Raw genomic sequence first — 27390 nt, 5'->3', positions numbered from 1 at the left:
ACGTATATCCAAATTTGCTTGGTTAAAAGTGAAATTTAACAAAATATACACTTTTCACTGTAGCATAGCATTGTTGAAATCTCACAGAGGGGAAAACAAAACCCTATGTAATGTTTTGAAACATTAGTGCTCAGCTGAACAAAAATGCCAAATGGCGAGGAAGAAAGCAGGGATGGGAAAGAAGAATAAATGAAAGAAAACTTGTCTGTATTGACCAGGATGGGAGCTGGTAAAATATTTCTCACAATAGGAATGCCAGGTCTGTCATTAGAGGATGGAGTAGGAGCTGCAGTGTTTGTCAAACTGGAAAGTGATGCATCAGACACTTTGGTGGGGAATACAGAAGTTTGGATTAATATATAACTCAACACTTATAGAAAGAGATAAGAATAGTCTTCTCAGAGCGATATGTACTGTCAGGAAGAGACTTTAATCACAGCGTTTACAAAAGAAGTATCTCTGTAAATCCAGCGAGGAGTTCAATACAGCCGTGTAACTAGAGATGAGGAAACACGAGGGTTCAGAGCAAGGGTTCCCTTTCTTTTTTCCTATTTTTTTTTAATCTTCTTATTACTTTATTTTTTTCTTCCCCGTGTTAACTGTCGTGTTTGTGGCAGGGAGAGGTGGTGGTGCCCCTCTGCCACGGTCAGGCGGGGTGGCACTGTCCTTGCCAGGCACCGGAGGAGCGCGGCGGCACCGCCCAGCCACTGCCCGCGCTCCATCTCAGCGTCTCCCTTCGGCTGTGTGTATCTGATTGTCAATTTTCTTTCAAAGTTTATATTTATGGGAAAGGAAAAAAAAAAAAAAAAAAAAAGAGGAAAAGCTCGGGCTTCCAAAGATGTCTAAAAATTGATTTATGGTTAGTATAAAGACAACAGTATAAAAATAACAAAGGAGGCGGCAGCTGCTGCGCAGATTGCTATGGAGACCCTAATGAAATTAGTACAATCAGAGGGTTTCTAATTTTTTTTTGCCTTCTAAGCTTCTAATTTGTTTTCTATTTTGGATAGCCAGAGTATAATTTTAAAAAAATAAATAAATAAAAAGAAAGAAAATAGCCCATCAAAATAATATGCGCGATAGATACCCAGCCAATAAATAAATGTTAACCTCACCGAGGTTTTTATATGCAGGATTTGATCTGAAACAAGACGGCCAGGAGCCCCTCTTTGTAGATCGCCTCCTCAGAGCGGCTGCGCTTCCAACTAAAGGTGGCTTCACCCGGCCGAGCCAGCTGCCAGCCAAGCCACCGAGGCGCTCGAGTGGGGCCAGCCGATTAGAAATAAATACTTTAAAAATACTTTCAATATTTTTTAAGTGTAACGGCTCTTTGTGTGATGCCACAGTTTGTTTTACTCTATTAATGATTTACGACTTGCTGTCTTAATTAATCCTTACATAAACTACGAACACCAGCCACTGTTACAACTGTTCAAGACTACTCTCTCAACTAGCTCAGACCGATTATACTAAATAGGTGAAATGTAAGTCACCACGGACCTGAATCCCTCTCCCGAAGTATTGGTGAAGAAATTCTACAAATACCCACATAAATACATTAAGACGAGGATAAATAATCAGTGATACAAAAAATGTCTCGCTTAAAATAATAAATACATTATCATTTAGTCCAATGCGATCCTTACGTTACGGAAGAACTCATAAATTAACTTTTCTGAAATAAGCTTACGCGCGGGCGAGTTCCGACGGCTCACGACTGGTCTAAAACACCTCAGCATGACGCGCTGCTAACACTACAGCATCTCTAAGACTTACCTTCAAGTACATCATTACCAGCTTATCAGTCCCTCGGTTGGCAGTATATTGCACTGTCATGCTTAAAACAGCTCTAAGAGAAAGACTCCTGCTCACGGACCTACTCGGGGCTGCGGAAGAAAGAAGGGAGCTGCTAAGGGAGACAAATCCACTGATACTGTTGGCACTAGAGAGCACAGTAACACTGTCCCGTCAGAAAAGTGAGGTAATGGAGAGGGGAGCGGGGCCCGCTGGCCGCCGCCCCGCTACAGATGCGTGAGCTTGGGCGCCTCCTGCATCCGTCCCTGAGAGGTGTGGTGAGAGGAAAGGTCCGTGTAGGTAGGGTGGGGGTCGCAAGGTCCGTGGTGGTGGCCGCCGGGGATCTGGGCGGCGCAGCTGTAGTCCACGCTGGCGGAGGAGGGGTGCTGCAGGTGCCCCAGGTTGAACATGGGGCCTGAGGCCGGCATCGAGTCCACGAAGTTGCCCCCCACGTAGACGGGGCTGCCCTGCAGGCTGGGGTTGGCGAAGCCGCCGCCGCCGCTCTGCATGGGGTGGGGGTCGTACTCCGCGCCCGCGTAGCGCTTCTGCTGCGGCAGGCAGCTGCTCAGCGGCGCCGTGTAGGCGGCCAGCCCGTACATGCTCTGCTGGGACTTGGCGAAGGAGGTGGGCGAGGGCGCGTCGTAGCTGAGGCTGTTGACGCCGGGGAGCTGGCTGGAGTAGCCGACGTGGTTTGGGCCGCTAAGAGGGGGGCTGCGGTCCGGGGACTGTCCGACGGGGGAGTGCATGATGCCTTTGGCTTTTTGGTCCTTCTTGTACTTCATCCGGCGGTTCTGGAACCAGATCTTGATCTGCCGCTCGGTCAGGTTGAGTAGGTTGGCCATCTCCACGCGGCGCGGCCGGCACAGGTAGCGATTGAAGTGAAACTCCTTCTCCAGCTCCACCAGCTGCGCGCTGGTGTAGGCTGTGCGCACCCTCTTGGAGGCCGGCCCGGGGGGGCTCTTGTCCTCGCAGCTCTCTCCTGCAGGGAAGAGGCACAAAGAGACATTGGTTCCCCCCACGAAAGACAGCCCCCCCTCCTCCCCTTCCTCACGGGGTCCCTCGGAAACCTGCTATAGCCTCTCGCTCTGTCGGCGCCCGGGGAGGGGGTGCCGAGGGCCCGGGGGTGGCCTCCCACTCCTCCCTGCCCGACACACACACCCTCCCGCAGCTGCCTCCCCCCAGAGACCACCCGGCCAGGCGTCCCCGGGACCCCGCCCCCAGCCTGTCCCACCTGCGGCGCCGGGCAGGGCTGGGACCCCTCACAGTGTGGGAAGGATAGGAGGGCGATGGCAGCTAGAGGAGCTGGAGACAAGGCGCGGAGCCAGGGGGCTCAGGCCCAGGGACTCAGGCCGAGGGACTCAGCCCGGCTCCCCGGGCGAGCAGTGGGTCGGGGCGGGGTGTTGGGCTACCTGGGGGGGCGCAGGTGCTTTTCTGCTTGGAGTTCTGCCGGGACTCCTTCATCCAAGGAAATATCTGCTTGCTGAGGGTGGCGCTGGCCGAGCCCGAGGAGTTGGGGCCCCCCTTGGCTTTTTTCGGAGGGGGCACACTGGGAGGTGGGTTGGGCGGGGAGGAGGGCGGCAGGGCTGGGGGCTGATGCTCGCCGATCCCGGGGGGCTGACTGCCCCCGGGGCCGCCCCCGCCCGGCCGCATGCAGCTCCCGCTCAGCTCGCTGCCCTTGTGGGCCGGAGCTCGGCCGGGCGCAGAGCCCTGGACGGAGCAGGCGGAGCCGGGGTACTCGCCGTCCAAGCCGGCCTGGCCGTAGGGCTGGTGGGCCGCGCCGTAGGGGTAGGCGTCGGCCTTGCTGTAGCTGTAGCCCCCGAAGAGCCCCGCGTTGTCGTAGTAGGCGGCTTTCTGCATCCTCTGCTCTGCGATCGCCGAGGCCCGCGGCCCCCGCTCAAATAACATTGACCGCCGCCCCGCGCCTCACGTCGTCGGCCCGGGCCACTCGCAGCCACCTGGGGAGGGGGAAACAGCAGGGACACAAAAGAGACTTTTAGAGGGGGAAACCGGCTGGTAGCGGCTGGCACGGGCCGGTCCCGGCACCCCCCGCACTCCGGCACCCTCGACCTCGGCCTCCCATCCGTGGGAGGGCTGGGAGACATCAAGGAAGGAGCAGGGGCCCCAAAGAAGGACCAAGGCACTAAAGGGGAGGAGCAGGGTCACCAGGCAGGAATCAGGGCAAACCGGGCCAGGAAGAGAGCAGAGTACACCAGGGAAGGACCCGCGGCACTGCGGGGAAAGAGCCACCTGAGAGCGATGGTGAAGGGGGGAACGGGAACACATTGACGGGACTTCCTACAGGCCATCTTTTGAAGCGTTTTGGGGGATGCTTCATTTGCTTTGTTTTGCCTTTGGACCGTTCCCGCTCGAGTTTGGCTGGAGCGGACCCCGCGGTTGTAGGCAAGGGCTCTCAGTGAGCGACTGTGCTGGGTGGTGTCCCCAAAGACCCACTGGCCCATTTCGGCCCAGAGCATCCGCGCCCCCCGCCCGGCACGCGTGCGCACGGCCGGGCATGGCTGACATGATGGATGGAGCCCGGGCTGCGGCCGGGCAGAGGCAGAAAAATCCCGTCCCCTTTGTAAACCCGCCCTTCTTCTTTCCCCGGATTCCTCCAGAGTTAAAGTATAACCGGCGCCATTCACTCCCTTCACTTTGCACTATAAAGGAAGTCGCAGGTCAGCTCCCCTATTTTAATTCTGTGATGAATTAAATTCCCTCACCCAACGTTTCTCTTCCCTTTTATTTGTACCCAGTAGAAAGAACCTGAGACATTTGAGATAATTTTTAGAGGGTTCTTTTCTTTTTTCAGCCTGCAAACTTATGGCTCTCCCCTCCCTGCCCCCGGCTCCCATATGAGTCTGCTCCCACCGAAAACGCACGGTCCCCTTAGGGCAGATGTTTTGAGGCAGGGTGCTGTTACCTTTCTCCTCGCTGCTCCCAAAACTTCTCTGTGCTTAGTACAAGATGGAAACTGTTCTGCAATTTTGGTGCGGCTCTTTAATATTCCCTGCTCTTATTTTTCTTGTGGGATAGAGGTTTTCTCTGACACTTTTGGTGATTTTGTAAATTAGCTCATACTTCACCTGACACTGTAAGTCTGTAAATCAACGTATCTTAAGTCTTCCTTATATTTCTGCAGGATTTAAGCTTACTAACGTACCAGAGGAAACTAGCTAGAAATCTTTGAAAGGTGTCCGACAATTATAGTTCTCCTGCCTACACTTATGCAATACTAGGAGACTACTCTTCTTTCTCTCGCAAGTACCGTTGGTCCCGCCAAATACCGTTGATCTGTTCTCTAAAATTCACCGGGAAACGCATCTCTGTAAGTCAAAATAACCTCAGCGTGCTGCAATCCACGGCCGCTCTCGGCGGTTTATCCCGTGTCACAGACTGCCGGGGTCCTTTTCTTCCCTAAACAAAAGCTTGAGATGATCTGTGGAGCTGACGAAAACGGGAACTGTTTTTCTCTCCTGGAAAATTTTAGTTTAAAAAGTCTGCAGAAATGGACGGTGGCGATGCAGATGAGTTTTAATACGATGTGATAACCTTGTCCAAATAACTCTGTAGCTCTTTTCCCACTTCTATCATCTACATTTTCGGGACCGGTCTGGACTGAGGACTTTTGTTAGCACAACACTGCCTTAAGCCTAGGCTTTTATATGCCTTGTGAAATATAGTTCCCAAAAGAATACACAGAATCTTAAGAAAGAATATTGCTGTTAAGCTGTTAAAAGCCTTATTTCTTTTCTGAAATACCAACGGCTTGTGAACTCTGCTTGAACCTAAAAAGGAGGCTATGGGCCATAAATCACATGGACAATGCTCAACTGTTTGGTGGCTCATCTTTAGATCTTAAGAAGAGAGAGAGGGAGAGAAAGAGGGAGAGGGAGACCTATCCAGGGTTTGATTTTCCACGAGTGAAAAGCCCGGGGTGATGTTTTTATAGGTAACACCAAAGCGGGGACTCAACACTTGGTGGTTTGGCCTGAAACAGCCTCCAGGGGAAAGGAAAAAAAAAAAAAAGGAAAAAAAAGAAAAAAAGAAAAAAGAGTGACATCCAAATGGTGAGGCCGAACCGTGGGAGGTGGGCTTGGAGGCACCAAGGGTAGGAAACCGCAAAGTATCCATGTCTGTGTTTCAGATTTCCCTTCCTCCTCTCCAGAAAGGTTAACCTCATCTGAACTATTAGGCGTTGCACATGATAATGGGGCTTTTTGTCCTGCCACTGGTTCCAGCGCTTTTGGGGGATGCCGACCCTCTCACGGCTCTGCCTGGAGAGCAGCTGGGAGCCCAAGCATCCACCCGTGCGTTTGCACGGAACCCGGCTGGCTCAGGCTGGCACCGGCCCAGCACTGCCGGTCTCTTTCCTCCTGACACCTTCATATTAAGCGGTTCTCTACTAAAACTTCCACTACACTTAATTCTGCTTCGGATCAATATCTAATATGATACCGAATAAATAAGAGGCGGTGAGAGCGGCCAGCGAAGCGGTTATTAAAGCAGCCGGAGCTCTCAGGGTGCATATCAATGCACCTGTCATTGCGGTTGTAGCAAAATTTATGACTGCTAGCGCCGTGGCAGTAAACGCTCCGGCCAGGAATGAAAAGGAAAACACTTCCCAAGCCCCGGCACTTTCAGAAGTGCAAAGCAGCCGGCGCGTAGGAGGGAGCCCGGCAAAAGAATCCCCCACTCGGCACGTTTCCCGGCCGCCGGCCCGGGGCTGCCCTGTATATAAGGAAAGCGTTGGAGCCGCCGCCGGACCCAGCCGCAAGCAGGGCAGCTGGGCACCCACCGCTGGGGCTGCGCCTGAGCCGGGGGATGTCTCGGCTTTGAGGGCACTGAGAGCACTGAGGAGCTCGAAGGAGCCCTGCGAGACACGGAGCGGTGGCCGCCGTGGGGCCTCTTAAAGCAGCTACGGAGCCCCCCCGGGGAGCAACCCGCTCCCCGCGGCTGGCTCCAGGCTTTCGCTGCTCCCCAGCCGGGCTCGGCTGCTCCCCAGCCGGGCTCTGCTCCCGCGGAACAGGGGCGGCTTTCAGCGGGGCTTTCTGCGGGCTGTTCTTTATCTGACGTGTGGGGCGGCGGCGCGCCCCGGGTGCCACCGCCGTCGGCTTCCACCGAGCAGCTCTCCCCGCTCGGCGGGCCTGGGCCGGGACCGGGGCCGGGGCCGGGCTCTGCTCCCTGCGACCGGCCTGTCGCGATAGGGAAAGCGAGAGATGGATGGAAAAGGAAATTTAAAGAACTCACCAAACTTACGTTTTTTCTTGATTTTTGACTTTAAATGTGTGAGTAGGATCTTCAGGTTCCTTTGGATAATCCGCGGGCACGGACCTGCAACAGAAGTGATAACTCTCAGCGGAAACTGCTTTGTTTTGGACTTTCTTCCTTAGGACTTTGTTAATAAATGCACATCTCGTCCGCAGCCCCTCACCGTGTCACTCCGTCCGCGTCAGAGCTTTTACCAGACAAAGGGTAGATGTTTCTCTTCATTTATTAATAACGCTTTGAGAGAGACGGGGTGCAAACAAACGTGCAAAATACTCCGGTTGCAGGTCAGAGCCGGGCAGGGAGGCCTGCGACAGCCGCTCCGACGGGCCCCGCGCACCGGTCGGAGAACCGTGCCTGCCTTCCCGAGCGCCCGGTCCAGCCCGGCCCGGGGCAAGGGGAGGCAGCGCATGGGGGTAAAGGGAGCGCCTTTGCGGGGAGCTGCGGGCACCTTCGAGGGTCACAAGCACCTCTGCCGCCGCCCTCACCCACGGCCCGCGAGGAGTCCCGCGGAAACGAAGCTAGCCCGGATCTCTCTCCATTTGTCCCCCCAGATACCGAATAAGAGAGAGAGAAAGATAAGCGAAGAAGTCCCAGCATTGAAAATGCGCTGCAAACATTTGCGTCTCGAAATGAGTATTTTGCCTTTGTCTGTGCAGTGTGTCGATGCAGGACTTTAAGAACTTAAAGAGTGCCAGAAAATCCCCCACAAAGAAGCCCAGGTCATTATAAAGACGATATCTAGCCACCATAAGCCTTTGAAATGACCTTTGGCTCATATAGCAATAACTCACCACTTAATGAACAACCAACAGAAGCGCCTCCGATAGCTCACAACACAACAGACCTTACAACTTTCCACCAAGTCTTCTCTCTCCCTAACCAAACTCAGTAGGATGCTACATTCCCCTTCCAAATCACCTTAATTTATGCTGGCAAACCGGAGTTAGGGAAGTGGAGCTTCATGATTACACATGATGCTCGCTCAGGTTCCTGGCCCGGGCCTGTCCCGGTAACGTCTTATATAATGTATTCACGTGGGCGTATGTCAACTTTAAGTGCTTTATTTTTTTTAAAGAGAATTCATTAGAAATAGCACTTTACACGGTGTATGAAGGCAACCTAAAGTGGGTTGCACCTTAGCCCCTGAGCGGAGAGATCATAATATTGCAAACCGAGTCATTGTTAGCCGCTGTTGATTAACACGGTAAGTTTTCATTTTGTGCCTAATTAATTATCGACTTCTCATCCCTTTCCGAAGCAGCTTCTCAGCCTCACAAGCGATAGCCTTCTAGCTCTAGACATGCTTTATTCAGCCAGAGCTTGGCCAAATACCAAGACTTCCACGGCCACAGGAATAACCTCCAAAGTTTGTGCAGTGGAGAGAGAGGAGTCTGGGCACGCTGGGGTTGTGCTCGTCTCCCAGCTCTCGGAGAGGACTTTGCCAGAGCTGAACCCAGGGAAATCTTTAGAATTATTCAGGCGTGGGACCAATATAGGTATTATTGAAATTTTAGGTGAAGTTATAAGTGAGTGCTTCCATCGAGCCAAATGAAATGCTGCTTGCAGTAATTGGATTCAGCTGACTAACTTGGCAGGCCAGCAGCTTGGAGGCATACAGCTAAGAAAAATGTTCAGTGCTTTTAACTTCTGATCGAGCAGAGCAACACGCAACAGAAAATAATAAATAAATAAACAAACACCCTAACTTTCTCCTTCTCCCCTGGCCTCCCACCCTATTTCCTTCGGGGCACTCCGACCCCCGCCGAGGACTCGCCCGGGTGACTCGGGGAGGGCAGGGTCCGTTCCAACCTTACACACACTCTTGCTCGACAGCACGACGCTGGGCTTTACGCAGGGACTTTACAACAGACATAACCGAGAGTTCACCCGGGCTCCAGGCAAGCCAGCAGGCAGTAGAAACAGGCGTTCCTGGGAGAGTGGGACTAGTTGCAACAGCCCAAGCGGGAGCTGAGCTGTGTTTGCGGGGAGGCTGTGTGGTCGCTTCCAGACCCCCAGTCCGCCCAGAGAGGCAGCGGTCCCCCCTAGGCATCTTCCCACCGCCTTATTGATCAAACCACACAAACGCAGGGCAAGAAACTTCTCGGTAGATAAATATCAAGCCGTGCATCAAACAGCATGTGTAACTCGAAGGCATGAGCATACCGGTAACAGCAGTACTAAAACTACTGCGGAAGGAAAACAACAGCCACTAAGGAACACGAATGCACTGCCAGGGAAAAACGTTCGGGAAGACACACTTGGCACGAACATTTGAGAGATCCTATGTAGGGGCTACATTACCGATGAGCCTATTTTAAATTGCCCTTTACAAATCAACACGGCTACCCCCTGCCCGGCTAACCACGGCAATGCATTAACGTGATGCTCAATCTCACTTTGGCAACGGGAGCATCTAGCAAAGTTCTCTCCCTCGTTTGTTTGCTTATTTGTAATTCTCTTCCTGAAACCAGCGAAAACTGGGGAAAGGATAGGATTAAATCTATTCCCCTAGCTTTTGGAAATGAGTTCACTTTTTATTTAAAGAACATAATAAAAAGAAGATACAGCTTAAAACGTTCAAGTAGGTGGAGACCAGTCCATACATTTGCAGCCACTACGGGCAGAGATTTCAAACAAATTCCAGACCGTTTCAGAGTAAAGGAGATAATACAGCCCCTGCGGTTAAACGTCCCCTTTTGTCATGCAGTTGCTTACCTGTGTATCAATTTATCATAAACCTGGGTTCCTCACTTTTCAGGATCTGCGCTTGCAGTTCTTAGAATATATCCTTCACCCTTTGTCTGCAGACAATACTCTCCTAAAACCTGATCTTGCGGTTTTACAAATATTTCCATACACCAGAATTCCCGATAGAACGAAAACAGGCTCAGGCTCAACTACCAATAAAAGAGAGCGAGTGGAAATCGGAATTTGTTGGGCTTTTTTTAAAAAAAAAAAAAATCAACACACAACCCTTTAGCCATCAGCCTCCCGGAACCAAAGACAGCAATTGGCCGGCTCTTGTTTTGTTTTGGTTTTAAATCGTGCGGCCATTGATGAATTTTGGGGGCGAGCAGGAGAAATCCCTTTATAATCAGAAATATAGGCACTGCCTTAAAATACAGGCATATTGGCCCACGTGATCGCAGAGCAGCGCTCCGGGGCCGAGGCTGGCGCGCTCCCCGCGCCCCCGCGCAGCGGGGCTGCCGTGCCGGGCCCCGTGGGGCGGGCGGCCCCCGCGCCCCTGCCCGCGCTGCCCAGCCCGCTCTCGTCCCGCTCCGCTCCGCGGCCCCCGCACTTACGCGCCCCGCGGGGCCGGCGGAGCAGGGGAAAAAGGTGAATTCCGCGGGATGATCCCAGAGGGCAGAAATTCCCAGCGGAGACAGAGGAGGTATTTGGAACCGTCTGCGGCCGGGAGCCTGAGCCGGGGGCAGCTCCGCAGCAACGCTGCTCTGGCGGACAGGCGCTGGGGCCCGCTGGCGTGCGCGACTTTTTGCTTTCTCCTTCTCCGGACCATGGAGATGCGGGGCAGCGGGGACTACCCCCGCCTGGAGGCTAAACAAGCTTTGGGAGAAAAAACCCTCATGACATTTGTGCGTGTGTGTGTCTGCCCTGAGCCTGCCTCCCTTCTCTGTGTGTATGAAGAGACATGGAGTAAACCCTGTGTATATCTGTCATGTGGGCCCACAAAGCTCCCCGATGATACCAGTTAGGCAAGAGAAAAATATATATATATATTAGCTTCTCTGTTTGTTTTTTTTGGTAACGTATCTGTAGCTATAAATACACCACACCTAATCTAACATCTGCTATGATTTCATTACCATCCAAAGCATGGGGATGTGACAGTAACGTATTACCTAACAATACTAACCGTAAGTGCATTGTAACATTTATCTAAATTACATTGCTTTTCCTGACTTTGCAAACCAGTTATAAAAAGATTGGAGTCCAGTGATGGAAACGTAAGTTCAATGTAAATTATTGTGTATGGCTTCGGATTTATAATCCTATATTTCTTCGAAATGATGCACTTAAATCTAGCCTCAAGTAAGAGGTAATGGTTCTTTATATCCTTTTCAGTCAGCCATATATTTTGGTGGCTGGGTAGTTTTGCCGAGCCCCCCGCGCTCGCGTGTCTGTGTGTACATACAGCAACCCCTACACGCACAGCGTGTTCTGCATACTTGTGTACATGCACACAAAGCCGAACATAATTCTGGCCGCTGTTTAGACATTTTGGATGACGGAGAGGTCTTTAGCTTCCTACACAAAAGTGCGAGAGGAAAAGCTGGACACGAGCAAAGAACACGAAGAGGATTCAGAAGAAAATGCCTTTTTGGAGGGCAGTTCAGAACCCCCCGGAGAAAGCCTCACAGCCCTTTGGTGTCTTTTCAGTCTAGTGCTCAAAAAAAAAAAAATAAATAAGAAAAAGAAAAAGAAAAACACCGGGAGGAAAAAATAAAAAAGAAAAAGAAAAAAACCCCACAAATTTAACGTGAAAATGGAGGACAGCTGAAAGAAAGGAGCACTTTCGCCACTACCACCAGAATTAAGATATTGTAAAGGGGACTGAAAAAGTATTAAGGAAATGTTAATCCTTTGGCTGGTGGGACTCCAGCTTTGCGCGAATTTGTCTCCAGTAAAGGATCTAAGACTTCTTCAATCGGAGCATATGTTCATAGAGCAATAAAACAGAAAGATTTACAGTCTCCGCCCGCCCCCCAGCAGCCTCGCACCCTTTCAGGAATTACTTATGATGATTTATAACAACAACTCCGGCAATTGTCAAACTGATAAAATAGCCCGGGCTATATGCGAGAATAAACGCTCTTATGAAAGGGTAGCGATTTATGTTCAGGTCCATTTTACTGCTTGTCTTGGTGGAGTTGGGTTTCTTTCTCGGCCCAATAGGATAATATAAAACTTCATTGATAAAAATGTAGGGGTTCTCGTGAAGTAGCAAATCTGTTTCTTAGTCACTACCACAACACATAAACATTTGTCATTTTTGAATAATTGAATTAATGTGTTATTGTTTGAATGTATAATTCATAACATAGGAAACTTTGTCCTGCCACCGAAACGGAAGCAATAAAAAGCTACAATCTAGGGTTTTTAGAAATTACTCCAGCAAGGGATAATAAAGAATATCCTGTTTGCAGAAGGTATCTCCAGCTGACCGGGATTTCACGGAGAAATCTCAGACTCGTCCGTATTCTACGGAGTTTATAGAGAGTGGCTTTGTATAAAAACAAAACCGCGATTTTTCCCCAGTCAAGGCTATTGATCGGGGACTTGCAAGCCGGCATGCCCGCTCGGGGGCTGGATGCGCCCGGACTCCCGGGCAGCCCCGCGCCGTGCGGAGGGGCAGGAGCTGCCGGGACAGCGGGGCCGGGGCAGGAGCGGCCGGGGCAGCGGGGCCGGGGCAGGAGCTGCCGGGGCAGCGGGGCCGGGGCAGGAGCTGCCGGGGCAGCGGGGCCGGGGCAGGAGCCGGAGCCGGCCTTTGTGCGGGCGGCGGGGCGAGGGCGCGCCCGGCGCTGGCTCCGGCCCCGCTGTCAAAGACTCGCGGCAAAATTTACGACCCCGCTGGAGAAGGAGCCGAGGGCCTTTCCCCGCCGCTGGGACCGGGCAGAGGCTGCCTTGACAGCCGCATTGTTTCCTCCGCTCCGCTCCGCTCCGCGCCGCCCCGCGCGGGCAGCCGTCGCTCCGGGAGGCGGGCTGGCCATCAGCCTCCCCGCTCCGCGGCGCTCCGCGGCTCTCCGCGCTCGTCCTCTTTCCCCCGCTCCCTGGGAAGCAAAGGTCATCGCTTGCGCCCGGTCCGGTTCCCGGCCGCTGCCGCGCTGGAAATCAGGAAGCAGCGTGCCCTATTTGTCAAGTGTTTGACAGCTGAGTTCATTAAGGCTTAAATAAGGAGGAATAAAAGTAAAAAATATTTACGTACCGGGCTTCTCTTTTTCAGCAGCTACCAAAGAGCTAGGTGTGCAGGGAGAGGGACGGCACCCTTTGTATATTATATTCTTGGGATCTCTTCAGTTTTCAAGTCTGATAGAGTCCTTTGCTTGGCAGATTAATGACGACTCCGTGTTTCTTAAGGGACGTGCTGAATTAATTATTTCGCAAATCACGTGGTCAGGACTTGTAGAAATCTATTCTTATCATCTTCCTTGCACTTTGAAATTCTGCCTGTTATGACTGTTCCTAGCAAGATTATTTTGGTCTCTAGGCTTGGGGGGAAGGAGGGAAAAAAAAAAAAAAAAAGGAAAAAAGAATCAGGGGAAAGGGCTAACAAACATGGCCGTTGGAAGCGGTGTGGCTCTGCACCGAGAGGTCCCTATTTACAGTACTGTACAGTCTGAGGGGTTTGCTATTGACTCTGCCTTTCCTCTTCATCCTTACCTTAACGACTAGTGGTGATATAATATACAGAACTGTATTGATGTATCGGGAGTAACAGGAGGAGCCATTAAACAGCAGAGAGGGAAAGTATGATCACAAGATATGCCTCAATATTTAAACTTAGCGAGTGTGTGCTTAGGAAGGCAACCCCAACCTCCCCTCAGTGCACTTGGGCAGTAAGGGCACATGCTTTCTGCTGGGCACCCCACTCCCTGCCCGGCCTGAGCCAGAGACTGTGTTTTTGGACTCGTGCCTTGACCACGCTCCAGGAGAGGACAAGCCCTCACTGACAAGTACTTATGACAAAAATAGTGCAATCGACTTCTCCTGGCTAGTTGCATGTGTTATTGTCTGAGATGCTTACGCTGGGAAGAAAAAAGAATATGATTGCCATGGGTGCATGACAAACTTTAAAGTCTCCAAATTGTGTTTTCTTGTGATCTTTCTTTTATATCCGCTGTGAAAATGAGAGTTACTGCTCAGGAAAAGCTACTCTCTGCACTGCAATTTCGAATTTCCATTTCTTAATTTAATTGATTCTTTCCAGGACTCACCTAAAAGACACATATCTGTGTGGGCACCGAGGTGGCTTCAGGTGTGGCTCCTCGCCTCCTACCACACATGCACAAATCCAGGAGTCATTCTAGGAGGGCTTGTTAAATGCAAAGCAGCAGCAAATGGATGACAGGCACTTTTAACTGCAGCCCAAAAGTAAATATAGACTCCAGCTTGGCCTAGAGTCACACCATTATGGCTGAGGCAAACAGCAAACCTGTTCAAAGGGACATTTGGAAGGATGCTATGCAGAGTCACTCATCTTTTAACACTGTAATGATGGGAGGAACCAGCATTTTCACAGAAGAAAGACCCACCTTGTAAGGACTGCTTGTTCAAGGTACAAACCAGAATCTATTTCACTACACCTTTTATTATTTCAAAAATATGTGGAGGGCTTACATCAAAACTACAGGCGACAGTTAGTATAAATAACGCTTTAATGAATGGCAGCAAAACATCAGCAAAGTCTATAAAACCATCACACTTTAACAGAGATGAGAGTAGTGCTGGACAATACGACCGTTTAACAAAGGCTCCAATGCACAACATTCACCCGTGATAAACAAAAATAACCAGCTTCCCTTAATACAAAAAATAACTCTGGAGGAGGGTTACAACGATTAAAATAAAACCCAAAAACCTCAGGTTCGGTTTGCACGGGAGATAAGGACCAGTGGGTGCTCTTGGTCATTATTACAGACATTCCTGACCATTCAGAGCACTGGCAGCTGGAAACTATTTCTGTTTGGTACCCTCTGTCTCCACTTCACATATTCTCCGATCTTACGGTGCAATTACACCTATGCAAACCTACAGTGCTCCAGCCTCGCTCAAAGGGGACTTGCAAACAGGGTTGTAAGAGCCTGCTGAAGCCAACACTCGTCCTGGAGTTATTAACATTTCAAAAGACAATGAGACAAATTCTGCTCGCAGCTACATGCCTGTTTGACTTCAGTGGGCGGGGGAAGGAAATCTGGGAGCAGAAGTTGGTCCTTTAACTTCGGGAGCCATCTCGGTTGATTAGAAGCACAAAGCAAGGATTTGCTTATCCAAGGCCATTATTTTCCAGAACTGTACCACAGATGCCAAAGTTGGTAGCACTCTCTGGAATAACACTTCTGCCCTGCTCGCAGCCAACTTATCAGACTTTAAGAAAGCAGCGGGGGTCCGGGCGGAGGATTTTCAAGAAGGGCAGCTAGAGGGATTTTAGTTCCCCACACTCTTTTTTCTTCTTTATCTTAATAGATATGTATGGAGAGCAAAAGGACGGCTTTGAACAGCTCTGGAGAGGAAAGGACACTACTGCAGGAACCTGGTGAAGCAAAACTTGAAAACTTGTCTCAGGAATTCCCTCCTCAAGCGCTGCTGCTAGCTGCTCTCCATGCTAGAGAAAGGGAAGGGTAGTTTGGGTCCAAAAGGTTAAGGGTTTAGAGGTCACTCTTCCCGGCTGAAATACAACTAATCGAATAGAAAATTTGTCCTCTGGGTGAACCTGTTCCTGCAATTTAGCCGAACTTCAGTAAAATACCTTTTCAGCTTCTCAACGTGAAGGCGTCAGAAAAAAGACGTCTTTACTATGTATGAACTCGGTGCTTTTTGTCATAGAAACAATGATGCGAATAATGCGGGAATATCCATCTTTAATATCACGACGTGGAGATATTCAAGTATTGCCATGTGCAAGTCTGAGAACTGGGCTAACCCTAAGGAAGAACAAAGAGTTTTCTCCAGGCTCTAAAACAAAAGACCAAGTCTTAAAGACACTTTGCGGACTTCAAGGGATGAGAAAAGGAGCAGAAATTAACTGCTGGCCACAGTTAACGTTGCCGAATACACTCTTGTTGAAAAGCTCGCCTTTTATTTTCGAATTAATTCAAGCCCATTTTGGCCAGTGTTTTCCCGAGCGAGCCCAGAGAGCCGTGAGTTCTCAGTGGGAAGCATCCAGCCTGGAGAAGGGCACGTTAACTCACCCTTGCTCTTTCCACCTCCCTTCAGTGTTTGCTATGAGTTTCCTTCTTCTCCACTTTTCTCTTTAATAAAGGGATCAACCTCGTTACAATTTTGGCTACATGGTCCCCTCTCCTAGGCTGCCCTGAGGCTACAGGAGATAAGGGCTGAGCTTTAAAACCTGAGCGGAGGTGTAAGTGGCTCAGGGAGCAGGTTTGGTTTGGTTTCGTAGTTAGAGCGCTCTAAAACTTTGGCAACCAGCAGTCAGGGACAAATTCGTGGGTATTAGACAAGCTCTGCTTCCATCCAAGCCTTTCGTCTTTCCTGAAAGCAACTTGCTGGGATTTCCAGCCATTGCAGTCATGTGTCATTTTTGCTTAAAAACAATCACTGTTCTAAATAAAAAAATAACAAACCAAAAAAAAACCCATAAAAACCACCAGAACAAAAAAAAAAAACCCCACCTAATCTTAAAAAATCCACCCAAACCTAAAAACTAAACAAACCAAAGCCATAAAACCCCAAAATAAGCCCAAAAATCCCAAAACAAAACAAAGCAGCAACCCACATGGACTACCTCTCTCTAGCAGAAAATAAATTTTAAATCTGATTGAAAGAATGCGTTCAGCTTTCAGCTTTGAATGGCTCAGTTTATATGAGAAATCACATTAATTTTTCAGTCTGGGTTGCTGTTTTTTGTGGGGTTGTTTTTTGTGGTCTCCCCTCTTTCCTTTTTCTTTTTTTCTTTCCATTTTAAAATGAGGTATCGATGGTTTAAAGCACAGCGCTGAACAGAGCAGACTTTGGAAACAGATTTCAAGCCTGTTAGCTCTGGATGGCACACGGTAAGGACCGCAGGGACGCTTTTCCTATTCACAAAGAAGGAAATAAATAAAAAAAAAAACAACCGGGGGAAAAGTTGTGTACGTTCAAGACAAGTAAACATTACATATGTGTTCATAAGACTGGGAAGGAAAAATACTACATTTCAGCTCCCCTTCTTCGTTTTTGGTTTGACTATTTTTCTTTTTGTCTTCATTCTTCCATGTAACAAATAAATAAATACACGAACATTACCAGAACACAAAATAACCCGTTTTCGCTTCATTTCTATGCACACTTTCTGAGACGTTATGGAAATGAGCAAGAATTTTCATTACACCGAGAAAGGTAAAGCAGCACAAAAAAAAAAAAAAAAAAAAAAAGTTCACAGTTACTAGTCTTTATGTTCGAATAAAAGACTATGCTATGAATTTCCTGTCCTCAACTTGCCCAAAATGCATCCTCCCGAAATTACATGGGATAGAAAGACAATTAAAAGTATAAATCCCAGAATAAAGCATCCAATCTTCACTTTAGAATTCAAAACTGAAACACAGGACAGTTTAATTTCCAATGATTTATTATTTTTTAAGGACAGAAGGTCTCATTTAATATTTTCCCAATTCCCACTGCCTGCACGATGATTTGTTTGTTTGTTTTTCCCTCTCTCTTTCTTTCCCCTTTTTTTTTTTCTTTTGTTTTCCTTTTTTAGGTTGTGCTAGCAGAGGCAAATAAAATAAAGTCCACAGTAGCGTCATTTTGTCTCCTTTGTACAACAGTACCTTAAAGAAAGATGACAGTTTCTCGTGTCCTTAGCTGCTACATGCAGGTTCTGCTTGGGCAGTGTCAGTTATGTACAGTACTGGTCAGAAGCGAAGGATGAAATGGAAAATTTAACCTCTTCTACAAAGTTGTCAAGTCAGTCTGGTGGTCCTTGGAACCAGTTTGTAAATGGGGGTTTGAACCAGAGGAAGAAGATCTGCCCTTCGTGTTGGGCAGTTTGTGATCTTTTTTCCACTTCATTCTTCTGTTCTGAAACCAGATCTTGATCTGGCGCTCAGAGAGACACAAAGTGTGGGCTATCTCGATACGGCGGCGCCTGGTCAGGTACCTGTTAAAATGAAATTCTTTTTCCAGTTCTAGGACTTGCTGTCTGGTGTAAGCTGTGCGGGAGCGTTTAGGTTCCCCTCCGTTGTAATTGGGATTCACTGGGAAAAAAATACGGAGAACTTTTACAAAGCTAATCTTGACTTGCCGGTCCGACTTTACAAAAGAAAACCTTACGAGCTGCGAGCATGTGGCCGAGCTGGATTCGTCCCAGTTGCTTACAATAGCCGGGCTGCTTTCCCCCTCGTTTGAGGCAGGCACTACGGGCACACGCAGCTAGGTAGGCTGGGAGCCTCTAGAAGGCTCCTAAAATGGAGTTTTATCCTGCACGGCAAAGCCCCGCATGGCCAAGGGCCTATTTCCTCAGCAATAAAAATTTATGGCGAGTGTAATTGGCCACCTCGGTTTAAAAAGCTCGCCCACGAGCCTGGCGGGGACGCGGGAGAGCGCCGCTGAGGACGATCGGAAGCAGGGTAGAAGAGCAAAGTAAGAAGAGGATCCTTACCCGAGTTAACATGGACTTTCTTCATCCAGGGATAAACTACTGCTGGCTGCTTAAGTGCGGAGCCGTTTGGGGGTTTGAGGGCCGGCTGCTGGCTGCAGGCTCGCGAGTTGGACATTGGAGGCGGTGGACAATGCTCTGCTGGGCCGGGGAAGTGGCTCGCCGGGCCGGATTGCTCCTGTCCGTGACCCCGCGGCTGCCCGGCAGAGCCCTGGGCATTGCTACAGCTAAAGGGCTGCTCGCTGTAGTTTGACCGTGGGTAGAGTCCCTGGTGCTGGAAATCAGAGCCCTGCGAGGCACTGTAGTACTCGGCCTCCTGCTCGCCTAAGTAGCTATTCTGCAAATATTCCTCACAAGGAGGAAATTTGGGATCCACATACTTAGAGTTCACCATATACGAACTCATGGCCATTAATTTCTGAAGGTAGAAAATACTAATTTTTCTCGTGTTGTCTTTTTTTCCCCTGCCATAGAGCCCTCCTACTTGCTGTCAACTGAATAAAGTTAGGCGGGCATGTGACCGGCCCGGCCAATGGGGAGCCGGGCGCCCACCGCCGCATTTCCCCGCATTTCCAGCGATTCCACTCAATAACATCCCTCTAAGCGGGTGACCCCCCTCTCCGGCGGGCCGCACCCGCAAACCAGGTACCGGAGGTGTAGGGGTACCCCGGGGCGGCGGCCGCTGCCCTGCCCACAGCCTTTTGTCTGAGCCGGCTTCCCCCAGCCCCGGGGAACGCTGCCCTGCCCTCAGATCTACCAGCCGGGATCGCCACCGGGGCTCGGTACTTCGCTTTAAATAAAATAAGAAAAAGAATCGAAAGGAATATACAGAGCGATGAGCTGAAGCGGGGTTAAAAGGGAAGAAACTGATAAGCAGGCGAGGAAAAGAAAAGCCATCAAAGAAGAGGGTAATATGATGTACAATAGATCTGTCCTGTCTTTGTCTGGCAGAGGTCATCCAAAAGTTACCAGAATTTAGTTCTGCTGAATAAAATTAGGCAATCAGTAACTTCTCATTCACTTTCAAGCCTCAATATATACGTGTGCATACATGTGCGTGCACAGACGCAAATGCCAACTTGTATTTATAAATCCATACACGTATGTATGTAAAATCATACAGATGGCAAGAAAGAGTTCACTTTTAACCACTAAAGTTCAATCAATTGAACTGGAGACGTCATTTAATTAGGTTAAAAATATCACGGGTTTAATGAGATAAATTCGGTCTTCATTCATCAATATCGTTCCTGGAGCACAAGTAAATACATTCCATTGAGGCGAATGCTGCTTTTGGTGCTGTCGTAAATATTTTGATGCGATCTGGACCCTTGACAGGGAAATTTTGCTAACGTCTGCCATATCTAGCTAATTTATGAGTATCTTATGAAAGACTCATTCACTGATTGGTAGATAATATCTTTTTTTTTTTTTTTTCCCCCAGAAAATTTGTAACTTCTGGTGACTTTAACTGTTTAAATTCATAGATTGTCAGTGAGAGTTAGGACTGAACAACAACTGAAGTTTAAAGAAACGTCCTAAAACCTAGCGAATAGGAGCGAGGCAGCAAAACTTTTATAATTTCTGAATGTTCAGCACGCACATGCCTCTTGATTCCGCCAGTATTTTAGCTTCTAACCATTTGCAGAAAGGTGAAGTTTTTGCATCGACCATATATTCCCCTAGAATCGAATCTGTGACTATATGAATATCACACAAATTCGGTTCTACAGGGTATATATAGACAACGTAATAACATTCTGTTTTCATCTACAATATAGCAGGTCTTTGCAATTCTCTTAGTCTCTTACTGTCTTCTGAGGAATGCAAACTATTCTGCTGGGACTCAGTTCTGGAATACAGATTTGCAGGAAGGTAGGATTTCAGAAAAGATTCACGCTTGTTATTATTGCTGCAATAGAGCTATACGACCCTCCACCAATTCATAGCGACGAATTTCGCCTACCAAATTCTCAGAAAGACCTGCCGCTTTCTTTAAATTCTCTGCCATTTACATCCTCGCTATGGAAAATGGACGTGGTCAGTCAAATTGCGCTATTTAGAATAATAATGGTTAAAGTAATTTAGTAAGGAGTCTTTAAATATTTAAGCTAACACGAATCTGAAGAGATTCTCCATAATTAGAAATCCCCCCAAAATAAAAAGAATTTATAAAAAATCGAAACAGAGGTAAAACAGCCGACAACAGAAACAGCGGTTGGTGAAAGAGATGAGATAAAAAGCTGGAGTTAGTTGCTCTCGGGAAAAACAGAGTTTCCAAATTTACCTTCATCCTATTATGCTGGTCTAGCTATTATCCCCGCGATCTGCCTGCGAGCCTCAGCCTCGCACCCTCCCAGGTTTTCCCTGCCGTAGCGTTTATGGTGAAGGGCAGGGCGAGAGGTCAGCCGAAATCATTTACAAACATATCACAAAGTTTCATTATTTTTACTTTGTCGACAGCGGCACACAGGAGTACAAAAGTTCATGAATTGTGTCTGACCCAGCTCCTCACTGCTGTCCTGCGGTCAACCTCTTCTCCTTCTACTATTTAAAACAGGCACCATAAGGACAAATAATGGTGCGGGTGTGATACATCCAACCACTGCGGAGGGCAGATTTGGGGGTGTTGCGCTTATCCGAGCGATGTGTACCGGGTTGTTGGGCTGGCTCCAAATCCCAGCTGCCTGAGCTGGGAAGATGCTATTTTTAAACGTCTGCTTTCTTACCACTGCGGTGGTGCCTTCTTCACAGCAAGTGCAACTCAAAACGACTTTATGTCCTTAATCTCCCCCCGGATTCTTCAAATCCCCACCCAACTATTTCCAGCATCTCTCTCCTCTTTCTCATCCTTTCTCTGAGGGAAGGGGGGATACTCCCCCGCCCTAGCGGGGGTTATTTACCAGCCGGCTGAAGTGGCAGGGTAACTCCCCTCCGCCCCCCAAAGCCAGCTATCGTTTGGGGCAGCCCCCAGGAGCGGACAAGCCCTCCGAGGGCTGCCCAGGGAGTAGCGATGGAGCTGGGGAAGCAGCAGCTCCCCGTTCTGCTTAATACTACACATTTTCATATTTGTTAGACGCTGTGACCTGCGTTTCACCTTATTGCACGACTTGCTCAGACAGGTCAAAGCCAAAGAGTTATTGATGAACAAAAGCGTTATATATTCACCTCCTGTTCAACTGCCCATACAAAATACTTTTGATCTATCAGCCTTTTTGTATTCTGGTTTATAATCAGTATGCTAAATGTACGATGGCAGAAAACAAGTAATCCGTACATTTAGGGCCGACCCTGTAATAAAATGCCAAGGGCGTCTACGTAGCACAGGACTGAGCTATGGGGGGAGGAAAGTTACCTATGGAACACAATTAAAATTGCAACGCTGGAGGCGATTCTTTAGTTCGTATTTATAGGACCCGAAAACCAATATTGCAACGGAAGACAAAAAAATCCAGGAGAAGCTTGGCATATATAGTGAAACAGATTATTTGTCAGGAAACAGGGAGAGGAAGCAGGGAAACGCAAACAAGCACACACGCAAACACTCCTCTCCTTTACATGCTCCGGGTCAGAGAGGGGCTGGCAGAAGCGGGAAGGGCAATATACAACCTAATGAATCTCCAAATATCGCAGGCTTTCTTTCCCTCTTTGAGACACAAGCCGGACTCAGCCTGGAGAACCAGGACCAATGAATTTAGTTCCTCACTGGAGCCAGAAAGGTTCAACAGCACTTCCTGATGCACACTGATCTTCTGCCCTTCCCTCGATCCCCCGTGGCTCAGGCAAGACCCTCTGGGATGCGAAAATCCCTAGAGTAAAAGATTGCCCTCCTAAGCTCTGACACCCATTCTATTCCGCGCCTTCACAGCATTTAAATCCACGTTAGAGTCTCCTTTGCCCCGAGACATGTCATTGCAGCAGATCAGCTCTACTGCCCGCAGAAGCAGGCTGCGGCTGGGCTGCCCCGGCCGGTCTGAGCGCCCCAGCCCCTGCAGCCTCCTTCAGCCAGCCGGCAGTGTGTGCCAAACGAGGGGAGGGAGAGAGCAGGCACGGATCTGCTTGGGACCCCGTCTGGAGAAAAGACTGGGGGTAGCCAGGGGTATGAGGTGCTGGGATACAACGTGATCCCTCCGGGCTCTGCACAGGGAGGCGCTGTACAGTCCCGCTGAGTTAAAATGGAAACGCTGCTAATTGCTTTGGAGTGCTTAAAAGCAGGACGACACCTGTACAGCCTTGTAATAAACTCCCAGGAGACTGCACCTCTGCTTTTAATGCTAGCCAGGATTATGACATGGTACCACAAACTGATTCCTCAAGAACCTTCACATGCTGACATAGTCCTTTCTTTCCTTTTCAATTTTTTTTTTTTTTTTTTTTTTTGGGAGAGAGGAGAGGGAAGAAGTATTCATCAGGATTTATAGTTTGGGGTTTTTTTTCGGTCTGAAGGGAGGAACCAGGATTTTCGAATAACAAAAACGCTACAAGAAATAAAAGGTCACTTACTGTGGATGTTCTTCCATGCTGCAGAACCTGTTGCAATAAAAACGTTTGTTACTGTTGTATTCCACACACGGTGATATTTCTGGAGAACAGTTACAAACCACGTTTGACAGATGAAGGCAGAGAGGAGCTGGTGGTAAATCCTGCAAGCAGAGGAGTGGTGGGATGGAAGCCCTTTCCAGATGAGGACCACGTTGCATTCAGGCAGTTTTTTATGAATACACGTTTTCCCTGTGCCTGGGGTATGATCTTTCACTTTTAATATTCATAGTCTAAATTTTATACCGGATAATTTCTAAAGAAACGAAGAGCTAGACCTCCCTCTTTCACTAATGGAAAAGAATAACAAAGGCCTTTTTTTGTTTTGTTCGGTGGGAATCCAGTCACATTCACATCACCTTTGCCAAACCATCACCCACAAAATACACCATGCAGCATTATATCCGTGCTAAACACAGAAAGACCTACAATTTTATTAGAATAAATATCGGATTACTCCAAGATAGATCTCTTTTAAGATCACCTAATTAACCTACCAGTAACCACGAGACATGCGTCTTTGTTTGCATTATAGAAAGATAGATTTGACTTGAACTTTCCTTCAAATATTTTATTAATTATATTCAAAGATCACATAAGGAAACAAGTCCACACGCTTAGTCTAATGCTCCTGAAATGCGCCGTATATTTAAAAGTAAATATTACTGGGGGGTGTTCTTTTCTGTAAGCGATTTTTAATCTCCTGTATTGCCTTCCTACGATATCTTGGCCAGTTATTGTATTAAACTCAGAGCAATTGCCTCGTTATCAATAGTTCACTGTACAGAGTTTCCCAACAACTTTCTGGTTAATTTCTTTTTTCCTCTTTTTGTTTTTTTCTGTTTTTAAGTTCTCCCCACTCTAGATAACATTCATAGCCTGCGAGGAGAGTGGATTAATATCAGCATTTTGGCACTAAGCACTCCCTTACCTAGCCTTTCCTTTTATCTCCTTCAATTTTTATTAAAAGAAATGTTTTTGGGGTTTTTTTACTATTATTATTATTATTATTATTATTATTATTATTATTATTATTATTATTATTATTATTATTATTATTATTATTATTATTATTATTATTATAAAAAAAAAAAACAGGCTTCTGTCCATTTAAGAAACCCCATAAAATTCAGAAATCTCAGAGACAGAGCAGCCGGCTCATCCCGGCGCAGCCGCAGCCAGCTGAGCGGTACCTCAGAGCGGTACCGGCAGAGCTGCTCGGCGCTGCCGCCCCGCTCCCCGGAGCTGCCCGGGTCCCGAGAGCCCGAGCGCGGCGGCGGAGGGGAGGCTGCTAGCGGACTTACTGTGCGCTCCCCCCGCGGCCTGGGGGACCCGGGAGCAGAGGTGCCTGCACGGTCGCATTCCACCGACGGTTCCCTGCTAACACTTTCCCGATTACTGCTTCCAGGAACGAAAGCATCTGCACTTGTATGCTCTTAAACTAATTTATGGTGGGAATTATATTTTGGCTTGTCAACTCTCAAGCCATAAAACAAAGTTTATTGGAATCACGTGCTTCTAAATAGCCACTCAGGACTTATCTCTGCGGAGCCATAAATAACCTACGGCTTTAAACTTTTATTCGCTAAATAAAGGTTCTCTGAATCTGTCCTATAAAACGGGACCGGGTCGAAATAGCGGGGATGGGTGGAAGTTCAGCTGCACGGCGTTCTGCCGGCCTTTTTGAGGAACGTGTTTTAGGAAAAGCTTCAAAGGGGACTTAGCACTCCCGAAGTGCCCTTGGGAAAGGAGCCGGGGGTGTTTTCTCTGGGTACCCGTTCAAACCTTTCTTTATAGCTCTTAGGGAACAAGGAAGCCCATCTTTAGGAGGAAAGAAAAAAAAAAAAAGTCCCACCAAAACAGAAAAACCAAACCATCTGAAAGATGGGACCTTTTCTCCCTTCCCTGGGTGTTCATGGCATTTTGGTGAGGCTCCCCCGCAAAATGGTTTTGAGGCATTCATCTCAAAACTTAGAGCCGTGCCAGGGGCTGCAGGTTCGCCGGGCACCCGAGGGATTTTTGGAAGTGACCAAACTGCTGCTAACAGTGAGGGCACAGGGCTTCGGAAAGGGAGAAAGTGTGAAGCCCGCCACAATGAGATCTTTGAGGACTGGAAGTTTAAGGACGGTTATAAAGCAATAAAAGAGCCCTGGTGTGAAGGGAGCAGGGTGTGAGTTAGCAAATGAGAATTTCAAGGAGCCCGAGCACAGGAAGTCAAATGTCCCTGGCAGTCACACAGCATGAAGAAACCCGGGCATCAGCTCCCAATCTATCATGGCTAAGATGAGGACGTCGGAGCGGCCAGCAGCTCCTGGTGCATCCCAGGAAGGGTTTGTACCTTCGCCAGAGGGCGGGAGCTGTGTCAGCCCCGCCGGGGACCGGCTGCGCGCAGAGGGGACACTGCCACTCGCCCGGCCCGCGGGTGAGAGTGCGCCTCCGCCCGGGGGCACAGCTCTGAAAAACGAGCCAAATGCAATTCCTTGCTGGGTGGTGGCACCAACTGGGTGGTGCCTGTTTAACACTAGAGTCTGCTCTTACTCGGCCATTTCCTAATGAACCTAGCTACACAAGTATGAAGTCACCCAAAAGGGCCAGCTCAGTTCTCACTATATTCTTTGGATGGCTCCAGTCACAGCTGAACAAGTCGTTTTCCTTCAGACAACAAAAGGCATCCCGAGGTCCTTCCCTGTTCCTTCTTTATGATAAAGTGGCTTTGCATTCCACTATTTCTCTTGCTCTCTGCAAGGCCTTACTCACACGGCATTGCCTTCATGCTTTTTTAGTGGCCTAAGCTGTAGAATAGACCTTTCCCCTTCCCCTGGCCAGGACAGCTGGCAGGGACAGTGCGTGAGGTGGCATTTCAGACACAGTGCATGGTCTGAGAAGCTTTGTCAGTCCCAGGGACTCCAGCTAGCCATCCCAGAGAAAGGAGTGGGCTGCCTTGCACGGGGCTGACTTCAAGCTCTCCTTCAGCTGGTGCATGGCCCATGCTCCCAGTCCTGGGCAGGCAGAAGGACAAGCTCTCTGAAGCTCTCTGAGGTGCCTGGCTCAGGCACGTGGGCCTGGCCATACTGGGCCCTGGATCAGGCTTTGTGGTAGCCTCCAGCTACCCTCCTCCCCTAACACATCATGCTCACTGGCCTCTGGAAGAAGGGCTTTAGCAGCAGGCAGCTGCTGGGAGCCAAAGTGGCCATACCTGGAAAGGGGCAAGAAAAGGCTATGTACTGGGATATGAAGGGGAGGGTGTAATGAGAAAGTGCAATAAAATGGGGAGGGATAGTTTTGGACAAGAACTACAATGCAGAGTCAAGTCTGTTTGCCCCAGGCCTGGCACTGAGTGCTGGGTATGGCAAAAGTAAAGTCCCAGGCAGTGGGGCCCGTGGGCGTGCTCCAGACCCTATGCTAGTACAGGGAGCATCACATCCCTCCCTAAGCATCTGCCATCACTTCAGCTCTCCTGGTCTTTCTCGTGGGCAAGAGAAGGCCATAGTTTGGATATGAGAGACTGCCTGGTGTGTGCAGGAGGAGAGGAGCCATGGTGAGGCACGTGGTGTGGCAGTCAGGCCACAGAAGTGTCAGTCCCTGGCAAGTGGGGTGGCCCAGGCTGGGCATGTGCTTCAGGAACACGTCCAGGACACTGAAGCTGTGAAAAGTGAGGCTGTGAGATAGTGAGGAATTGATAATTGAGATACAGCTCCCTCTCATTTAAGGTCAAGACAAATGTTTCAGTAACTGAGTAATTCTAGCCATGAGATTTTTGAAGTGGGAATTAGAACCATTTTCACATTTCCTATTCTAAAATGCAGATGTGAAAGTTGACTTTGAAGGTCTGGCCAGTTCATTCTCTAGGCTTCTATGCAAGTTTTCATATTTGGGGCTGATGATCTGGAGACAGATAAGAGGTATAATGAAATAACACAGTAACAATTGGTTTCCCTCTGGTAATTGTGATAAAGAGGTTGGGAGAATTGAATCACATGTGTATGCCACCATCGCTCTCAATGAGACCTGACAGACATGACTACCGGCATCCTACCCCGAGGACCACACTGCCAGAAAATTACAGGCTCCATCTTTGACTTTGAAGACCTACTAAGCACCTTGATAGCGTCCAACGCGTTTTGCCCCTCTGCTTTTATCATAACCCCGACTTTTCAACAGTCACCTCGTCGCCCATGCCCTGGCAGAGCAGGATGTGGGCATGCAAAGGCCCCTGCCCGCAGCAGCCCACGCCCGCAGGCAGATCCGGTGGCAGCAGAGGCCCGGAGCGGGCAGGGCGGCGTCGAGCCGCGCCTCAACATCAAACGGGGGCAGCGGCGGCGACACCTCAGGTCCGCGGGGGAAGAGGGCGAGGAGTAAGGGGCAGGGAGGGGAGGCCTGGGGCCGTGGGAGCGTCTCGCCGGGGTAGGCACGGCCCGTGGGGGTGGGTGCCGCCAGGGTCGTGTCCGGGCACG

General features: G+C 49.1%; 2 protein-coding genes and 1 long non-coding RNA gene across 4 annotated transcripts in view; all 3 read right to left on the bottom strand.

Moving 5' to 3' along the window:
* Positions 1-27390, bottom strand: part of HOXD3 (homeobox D3) — a 31455-nt gene continuing 4065 nt past the window's right edge. The window contains exons 2-4 of one of the 2 annotated variants that reach the window (XM_005519835.3): positions 7042-7125; positions 3204-3749; positions 1-2773 (exon numbers count right to left, since the gene is read on the bottom strand). In XM_005519835.3, the coding sequence (XP_005519892.1) occupies positions 2022-2773; positions 3204-3699 (1248 nt within the window). In that variant the 5' untranslated portion in view covers positions 3700-3749; positions 7042-7125 and the 3' untranslated portion in view covers positions 1-2021. The remainder of the gene's footprint in view (positions 2774-3203; positions 3750-7041; positions 7126-27390) is intronic. The other variant, XM_014249243.2, reaches the window with a different exon arrangement.
* HOXD4 (homeobox D4) lies at positions 17362-19250 on the bottom strand. Its single transcript, XM_005519834.3, has 2 exons — positions 18401-19250; positions 17362-17996 (listed from the first exon to the last, which is right to left on the bottom strand). Exons 1-2 carry the CDS (start codon positions 18807-18809, stop codon positions 17692-17694), a joined length of 714 nt encoding a protein of 237 aa, XP_005519891.1. The 5' UTR covers positions 18810-19250; the 3' UTR covers positions 17362-17691.
* On the bottom strand, positions 21859-24330 carry LOC148183853 (uncharacterized). The gene is made up of 3 exons (XR_015773090.1): positions 24241-24330; positions 22901-22927; positions 21859-22206 (listed from the first exon to the last, which is right to left on the bottom strand). It is a non-coding gene; the product is annotated as an uncharacterized LOC148183853 (long non-coding RNA).

Source organism: Pseudopodoces humilis, chromosome 8, assembly GCF_049639895.1.
Source record: "Pseudopodoces humilis isolate 2021_Gansu_Grassland_sample_001 chromosome 8, ASM4963989v1, whole genome shotgun sequence".
NCBI classification, from domain to species: Eukaryota; Metazoa; Chordata; class Aves; order Passeriformes; family Paridae; genus Pseudopodoces; species Pseudopodoces humilis.
The sequence above is the reverse complement of the archived record's forward strand: the minus strand, read 5'-3'. Positions and strand labels throughout refer to the sequence as shown.